At 42.5% G+C, this 8,847-nt stretch overlaps 1 protein-coding gene across 1 annotated transcript in view; it reads right to left on the minus strand.

Moving 5' to 3' along the window:
- Positions 1–8,847, minus strand: part of IPO5 (importin 5) — a 70,718-nt gene that overhangs the window by 44,601 nt on the left and 17,270 nt on the right. The window contains exons 3-6 of the mRNA XM_019529717.1: positions 8,401–8,593; positions 6,865–6,967; positions 6,470–6,566; positions 6,018–6,122 (exon numbers count right to left, since the gene is read on the minus strand). Of these exons, the coding sequence (XP_019385262.1) occupies positions 6,018–6,122; positions 6,470–6,566; positions 6,865–6,967; positions 8,401–8,593 (498 nt within the window). The remainder of the gene's footprint in view (positions 1–6,017; positions 6,123–6,469; positions 6,567–6,864; positions 6,968–8,400; positions 8,594–8,847) is intronic.

Raw genomic sequence — 8,847 nt, forward strand, 5'->3', positions numbered from 1 at the left:
GTCAGGCTAGATGATCTGTTCAGGTCCCTCCTGACCCTAACTACTATGAAACAGCAGCTGAGGTATAAACAGGATGCATCAAAATGGGTCATTAGATCAAAAATCTAAAAGTGACAAAATGTATTAACATTAACTATTTAACTGTTAAACATTGTAGCATAGGATCATAAGAAAGCAGGGCAGGAAGGCACCCTCACATGGTGATCTAGTTAAAATCCTGCTGAAGGCAGGACCATACATAACTAAACCATCCCAGCCAAGTGTCTAACCTAATTCTGAAAGTTTTCAAGCATGGAGATTCCACAATTTCTCTAGGTAGCTTGATGACCCTTATAGGCAGAAATTTTCTTATAATCTCCAATTTAAATTTCTTCTGCTGCAGCTTGCTTCTAGTCCTAGAAAAGCCCTCTCCATCCTCTCTGTAACTGCCCTTTAATTACTTGAAGACGTATCAAATCCCACCTTAAGTCTTCTCTTCTCTAGGCCAAATATATCTAGTTCCTAGAGCCTTTTCTCATTTATTTCAAACTTACTTTGTCCCTGGATTGTACGTTATCATTCAATATCCATCACAATCTTTTGGACAGTACAAAACTCCATAATCAAAGTTAACACCAACCTATTGGCAACTGATTCTAGGTAAAAAGTGAAAATAGTGAATTCAACTTTAAAGCAGTTGCATGCATATGAAATAGTATTTGTTTTCATATTTACTTAATTTAAAAAACTTCAGTTTCTTATTTAAATGAAGGTACTGGAGAATGCAAGGATCTTAGTACAATTTCAATTCAGCTTCCTGTGTAACAGAGATTATACTTCTAGTTCCCACTCCTATAAACTAAACTTTACAGTTTGAATAACCTGAAAACAAACTAGGGCTGTTATCACAAGTACACTATTTCTAGATTCCTTTAAGAGCTCAAAACAGAAGCCTAATAGAGTGCCAATCTTCTTTACTTCCAGTCTGCTTCATTTTCAGGAAGACTACTATAAAGAGCTTTATATTAGAACTCAAGCAGTTGCACATCTCTTCCAAAGGGAATCTAATTTAGCCTTAGATGCCAGATAAATTTGTTCTGAACCCTTAAAAGTCTAGCTACATTAATCTAGCAATTCATAGATTAAGATCAAAGACCCCACTATAACATTTGTTCTGACCTGTTGTGTGTCATTGGGATAATCACCAAGCTACCTGTCTTCAAGCCAATAACAGATATAATCAAAATGCATCTTTGCAGGAAAAAAAAAAAAAAAAAAATCTACCACTTGTCTTGTCAGTGTGTTTCAATTATGAAGGACATTGCAGTCTAACCCACATCCAGAATCATAAAAATTGTTTAACATGTGAACAGGCAGTTAATCCTTCTGACCCACCTCAATCACTGTCCCTGCTATACTATTAGAAGCCCTGAAACTTACTAGGTTCTGTCATTTTTTAAGGCTCCTCCTTAAAGGGAAGGGGCTCTGCATAAGTTGTAAGGAACCTAAATGAGGTTCAGCTGAAAACAAGCTGTATAAGTGATATACAGCTGAAAACAAGCTGATCCAAAAAACTAGGCATAATATATCCAATTAGGGAGCACATTTAATGTTAAAACCCATGGATCTGGTAAACAACTGCTTGAAAAAAAATAGCCTTACCTGTGGATGTACTGAGTAGCTTAGGCTTTATTTTTAATTTGAACAGTTTAATTTCAGTTTCCAGCCACTGGTTCATTTAGTTTCAGTTTCCAGCTACCGGTTCTTGTTATGCCCCTCTCCAAAAGGTACTGACACCTGGATAGTTTTTTTTCCAACCCAATTGTGGCACTTTTCTACACCCTCTCCAATGTGTCAACATCTTGTTAACATGGTAACACCAGGACTGGATCCAATACTCCAGCATATGACTCCAAAAAAAACCTTTTGGTACTGGTAAGGCATCAGCTGAAGTATGATGTCCAGTTTTGGGCCTCATACTTCAGGACAGATGTGGATAGATAAGAAAGAACCCAAAGGAGAGCAACAAAGCTAGCTAGAAGCCTGAGAAACATGATTTATGAGGGAAGGCTCAAAGAACTAGGATTACTCAGTTTGAAGAAGACTGAGGGAGGATTTTATAACAATATTCAAATACCTGAAGGATGATTATAAAGCAGATGGAGATAGACTATTCTCTGTGACCATGGGATACAGGAGTAGGCCTCAAACTGCAGCAGAGGAAATATAGGTTGGAGATTCGAAGAAACTTTGACCATGAGGATGGTTAAGCATCAGAACTGGCTAAAGTTGTGGGATCTCCATCCCTAGAAATTTTCAAGAGCAGGTTAGACAGACACTTGGCTGGGATGGTTTAAATCAGGGATGCTCCTGCCTTCAGCAGGCAGCTGGACTAGATAACCTCATGAGGTCCTTTCTAACCCTATTTTCCTATGAACAATGCACCACAGAGAGCTAAAACATCACCTCCTTAATTCCCAACTCATGACTTTTCTGTTTATGCAGCCACGTATGACAAGTCTTTCCTAAAGTGGTATATCAGGAACTGTAGCTTGTACAACTATAACACATTATTCTAGAGCAAAGCTTTTATCCTTGGTCTTTAATTATATTATATTAATAAAGACATTAGACCCAGTCAATTAATCTCTATCATTACCCTGCCAATCTTTGTCATCACCCACAAAGAAGCAGCAGTAAATGTCTTTTTCCAGGTAACAGGTAAGAGTACCAAACAATGCTTCTAGGACAAAACTGTAGAAACACCTCATTTTACAATTCCCTACTGACAGCTGATTTCAGTTCAGCCAATTTTAGTGCACTTAACTCTGGGGTAGGCAACGTTTTTTGGTTGGAGTGCTGAAAACTCCCACAATGCCTACCGTGGAAGGTGCTGGAGTGCTGGCATGCCAGAGAAACAAAGTGAGGGCAGGGGGTACATGGCAGGATGCCCCAAGTGTGCCCCTTGCCCCCCACCCAAAGCCTCTGCCCCGTGTCCCTCAGCCCGGGCTCTGTAGATGGCAGCAGCTACCCAGAGAGTCTGGGCTGGATGCAGCTGAGAGGCTGCAAACAGCTTTGCTGGAGCCCAGGCATCAGCTCCATACCACCCACACTGGAGCAGGCAGTGAGGGAGGGGCCTGAGGCAGCACAAGCCTGGTGTCTCCCCCCGTTCCTGGTGTAGAGCTGGTGACTGGGCTCTGGAGCCCAGCGCAGCTGTTTGTAGCCAGCCTGGGCTCTGGGCAGCTGCAGTAAGCAGGCTGCAAACAGCTGTACCGGGCTCCACAGCCCTGTGCTGGCATTAACTGTGCATGCACCTGGGGGCAGGCTGTGCTGCCCCACAGCCTGCCCCCAGGTGCACGCACAGTTGCCACCAGCATGGAGCTGACGTCAGGAGTTGTGGAGCCCAGCACAGCTGTCCCCCCATTAAGTCGTATCAACTAGCAATACAGTTGCATCTTTTAATTCTTTGTTCACTGAATACCATACTATAATCAGGTTTCTCATGTTATTGCTGAGGACTGATTTCAGACTAGTCAACCTCTAATTATATTTATATTTTCTGACCCTATTTATTCACCAATACATCAATATTAAAAGCCATCCAGCCTTCCGGAATGTCTCTGCTATCTTTTAAATTTATCAGCAGGGTAGATCTCCTCACCAACATCTTTAAATCCTTGTTTCAAGCTATCCAGGCTTCCCAATTTAAGAATGTTGATTCACTAATTTTATCAATCCCTTCCACTAACACAATTAAAAGAACTCTTCTACTCAGACATACCAGGAAAGGCTCTGAAACTTAATTTTCACTAATTTTCCCTTTAGAAAGGTACCATATAATTTAAAACAGTGATTTATACAATGGCACACTTAATGTGGTGTGTATACATTTATATGTTTATTTACACAATTTGTTACATTTATGTAAGTCAATTCAGTCTTGGAACTGATTATTTAAAATCACAGCTGTTTCCAAAAGAAGAGACAGACACAGCTGTATTCGAACAATTTGATAGAACAATTGAACAATCTTGAACAATTTGATAAAACTGGAAGAGATTCAGGAGAAAAAAAAAAAGAGACCTAACCTCCCCAAAACAGTTCTCATAACTACCATAAAGCATGGAAAACATTCAGACTACTAGCGGCATTTACAAATTAATTGCTTATCCAGAACCAACATACAGTATTTCCTCAAATACAACGCAGCCTAATCAACTACATGGTAAATCAGAGGCCTTTTGGCTTTGGACTAATATCACACAGTTTGTACTATAATAACGTACAAAAGTGTGTTTATTAAGTACCTGCACTAAAACTTTCATCAGTTTTAAACAAAAAATGTGAAATGCATCAATTCCAGATGAAACAAGTCTATGGGTACCTGTGGCAATTTCCCTACATACAAATTACTACAGTTATGTCTAGTTCAAGGCTTGTGTTTTTAAATTTATCCCTCACTTCCATGTGCTCAGGGAGAGCTTGGTCTCACAGTAAAGGGGGGTAGCGGGGAGGGAGAGGAGGAGGGGACAGAGGACAACCTGATCCTCCAGATACATCTTCCCTGCTGTAGCAGTGGTTAGGGGACAAATGCAAAAGGCAAACGTGCAATAATTAGATGCTATACCTAGAAAATCATAACAATTTTTCCAGGTACAGAATCTAATTATTAAGGGTACATTTCATAGATTTCATAGACATTCGGTCGGGGTGGAAGGTACCTCGGAGGATCAGAGTCCAGCCCCCTGCCCAGTCAGCAGGGATTGTAGGATCTCAGCAAGATAAACATCCAAAAGTGTCCTGAAGGCATTCAAAGCGGGTGCTTGAACCACCTCTGGCAGCAGCCTATTCCAGACCTTAGAGGCTCGGACAGTAAAGAAGTTCTTCCTTATGTCCAGCCTGAAATGGTCACAGAGGAGTTTGTGACCATTCGATCTCGTCATCCCTTGGGACACTCTGGTGAACAGACGTTCCCCCAGATCCTGGTGAACACCCCTTATAAACTTATAGGTGGCCACCCGATTGCCCCTGAGCCTGCGCTTTTCTAGGCTGCAGTCCCATGGCTCTCAGCCTCTCATCATAAGGTCTGTTATTCTGACCTCTGATCATGCGTGTGGCTCTCCTCTGCACCCTCTCAAGCTTCTCCACATCCTTTTTGAATTGTGGAGCCCAAAACTGAATGCAGTACTCCAGCTGCGGCCTCACCAAGGCCAAGTAAAACGGGAGAACGATGCTTGAGAAGCATCTAGGGACGCAAGCCAGGGTTTTGCTTACTTTACTAGCTGCAGCATCACATTGAAAACTCATGTTCATCTTGTGGTCAATCATGACCCCCAAGTCCCTTTCATCTGTAGTGCTAACCAGCATAGCACTGCTGAGCCTATAAGCATGGTGCAGGTTTTTCCTCCCAAGGTGGAGAACCTTGCATTTTTTGGTGTTAAACACCATCAGGTTCTCGTCCGCCCATTTCATGAGCCTGTCAATATCTGCCTGGATCACCCTCCTATCCTCAGGTGTGGATGCTTTACCCCAGAGTTTGGTGTCATTGGCAAACTTGGCCAGCCCACTTCTGACACCAATGTCCGCATCACTGATGAAGATGTTAAAAAGTAAGGGCCCTAGGACAGAGCCCTGAGTGACCCCACTGGTAACAGGGCACTATGACAATTAACTTCCGTCAACCACCACCCTCGGGGTCCTGCCACAGAGCCAAATTCCCCAGCTAGCGGATCATGGTGAAGTCGAGGCCAGTTAGCCAGTTTTGCCAAGAGGTGATCATGGCATACCAGATCAAAGGCTTTTTTAAAGTCAAGATATATGACGTTAATCTCTTCCCCCCTTGTCCAGGTGATAGGTCACCTGGTTGTGAAAGGAAATGAGATTGGTCAAGCAAGACCTAGCCGCAACAAACCCATACTGGGTATCCTGAGGGATACCTAGCATGGGTACATCTTATATTCAGGGTTTCAGAAAACCTTATATTTGAGTAAATACAGTAAGCAGTGAGGCTATGATGCCCCTTCTGCATTCTCTCTTACCTGCAAGATTCCTGGTAGTAAGTCTGCAAAGTGTTTAAGAAGAGGCAGATTGTGCTCATTAGCAAGCACAAACGCAGCTGCGGCCCGAGCAGACAGCATCCTGATCTAAAAAGAGGGGGAAGAAATTTAAATTTAGAGTAACAAAATAGATATTTGGGCATGTTCATGTTTGACAGTGTTTCTAAACTAGATGAGAATACTTGTCACAGTAGAGCTAAAATAAGAATGACTACGCTTTAGATTTTCTTTGCATGGAAATCAGGAAAAAAGATTAAAGGTAAAGTTTTCACAAACAATCAAAGTAATAAGCCAAGTAACTAGCCAGAGATTGCTAAGGAAGCCTATGACAACAGGGAATTGAACCTACATTTCCAGTCTCCCAGGCTAGCAACCCTAACCACCATACCACCAGTCCTTACACTTATTTTGTCTTTTTAGAGGGAACAAATTACCGTTGGATGGTCCTGATCTTGCATGCACTGAACCAACATTCGTTTAATGACCTCCAAATAATGTTGTTGCTGATTCCCAAAAATCCCAGGAAAGTTCCTAAAGACAGTTAAAAACAAAACAAAAATTTGTAAAACTGATTTTAAGCCATCTGCAGGCCCAGGGGAAGGAGATGGGAGAAAACAGACTACAAATGGAACTTTAGGTAGTACATAAGATATACTGAAGTCAAGATCGAAATGCCATCCTTTTTCTGAAAGCCAGTTAAAATCTCATAATAAAGAGAAAAAAGCACAGAATAGCTAGTTATAGCTAGAGAGTTTCCTTTCTCTTGCACTTCTTAAATACTTGATTTAGCTAAATACTGAAGTACATTAACTGAAATACTGAAGTTTACCAGAAAATATGCAGAGCAGCCTCACGCAGTCCCATATTCTGAGAGCTAACAGAGTCAAATAGGAATTTCAGACCTTCTGGCCACTGATTGTTGCCATCTTCATCTAGGAAAAGAAAAGTTTCCAGTATAAACAAAATTATGCTAGCCTTTCCCCCTCAAATGCAGTTTTGGGAGAAATTACATATGAAGATAACAGCATTGTTATTACTGTAATTGCTTCTAGATGTACACTTTCCAAGTAGTTTCAGCCAGTTACATAGAAGATTTAAGACAACAAAAGAAAATATTACAGAAAAGTAAGAAAAGTAGAACTAAAGCAGCAAAGGAGGCATTTGGACAAATGATTTCTCTATTCACTTTTATATAAAATTATCCACAAATTAAGTTCCAAAGTTGTTCTGCAACACTATTTTCTAGTACACCTAGATCAACTGTACAAGATTTAAGAAAATCCTATTTAACTCCAAATAAGTTAATGGAAGATGAAGTACAACAGATATATATTAGGGGTGCTCCAGCAGAGATTCTGGAGGCCGATATCGATAGCTGATTTTTAAGGACGCATATCAGCTGATACAGATCCAATTTCCGATACAACTGCGTGCAGCTGGTAAGTCTGTTGTGGTGAAAGGGGAGGCAGGAAGGAAGGGGCACGGGAGGGCAGATCAATGCCCCGTGCAGTGAGGGAGGAGTGGGGCTGGGCTTGGGGTAGGCATTGCCCAGTCAGGGTGGGGCAGGATGGAGCCACAGCTTGTCCAGGAGCACAGGAAGGGGGTAGCAGCTCCACTGTTGCATGCCAGTGGCCCTGGTGCAGCTCATCTGGTGACTCCTGCCACTCATCTGGAAGGACATGGGGGCAGGGGGAGGTATGCCCCCAGATCTGCGCAGGATGGAGTAGGCTGAGGCGGGCTGCAGCTGTGGGCTGGGGGTAGCGCTGTGGTTGGAGCAGGCATCAGTACTGTTGGGAGCATGGCCTCCGCCCCAGCCTGTAGCTGCTGCCCCCCTCCCCACACCCCGTGGACAAGCCCCGACTGTCCCGTGCCCTGCTCTGCCCTGGCTGGGCAGCACCTATCCCAGCCCCACTCCTTACAATGGGGGCATTGATCTGCCCCCCATCCCCACCCTCCCCATTCCTCTTTCACCACAAAGGACTGAGCTGGAGGCAGCTCTCCAAGCTGCTGGGCTGTGCTCCTTGCTGTGCTTGAGTGCTGTGTTGCGGCTGTGCACACACATGGGCATTTAAAATTGGCCAAATTAGGTCAATCTGCGATATAGTCAAATTTCTTTATATTGGTGCTGATCTGGTATTGGACCGAGGTATCAGTGTACCTCTAATCTATACCTATTTAACACGCACACTTTTAAAAGCTGCAACGTTATAAGTTGTAAACATTTTTATAGATTTTTTTTTCTTTCCTGACCATTTGGAAAGATACAGCAACAAAATGCTACCGTCTACATTAAAGCAGGAAACAAAATACAAACAGAATCTTGCATAGCAATAGCATGTACATGAAAGTCATATTACACACCTACCTATTAAATTCCTGGCCAGCTCAGCAACGATATCACAGATTTTTTTCCTCATACCAGACTGGGTTTCCATCTGAATAATCAATAGCAATTCACTTTTGATGGCAATCTGGACATCAGGCGGAAGAGCTGGATAGACTTCTTCAAACGCAGAAGACAAGAGACGTCGCAGAAGGACAGCTGCCATTTGTCTAGCCTATTAGAATTGCATACATTTCAATGTTTTATTCAGAAAACACTTGAACAAACAAGACATTACAGTCCTATCCTAACAGATTACTACACTTTCATACATAACTATGCATTTGATTTCAGAAAGGAGACATGAAAGTGACCTAATTAATCTAAAAGAGATACTGTTAGTACCGGAGGACTGGAAGAGGGCCAACGTGGTTCCCATCTTCAAAAAAGGCAGGAAGGAGGACCCGGGAAACTATAGGCCAGTTAGTC

The sequence above is a fragment of the Crocodylus porosus genome, unplaced genomic scaffold, assembly GCF_001723895.1.
Source record: "Crocodylus porosus isolate Cpor-Errol unplaced genomic scaffold, CroPor_comp1, whole genome shotgun sequence".
Classification (NCBI taxonomy): domain Eukaryota; kingdom Metazoa; phylum Chordata; order Crocodylia; family Crocodylidae; genus Crocodylus; species Crocodylus porosus.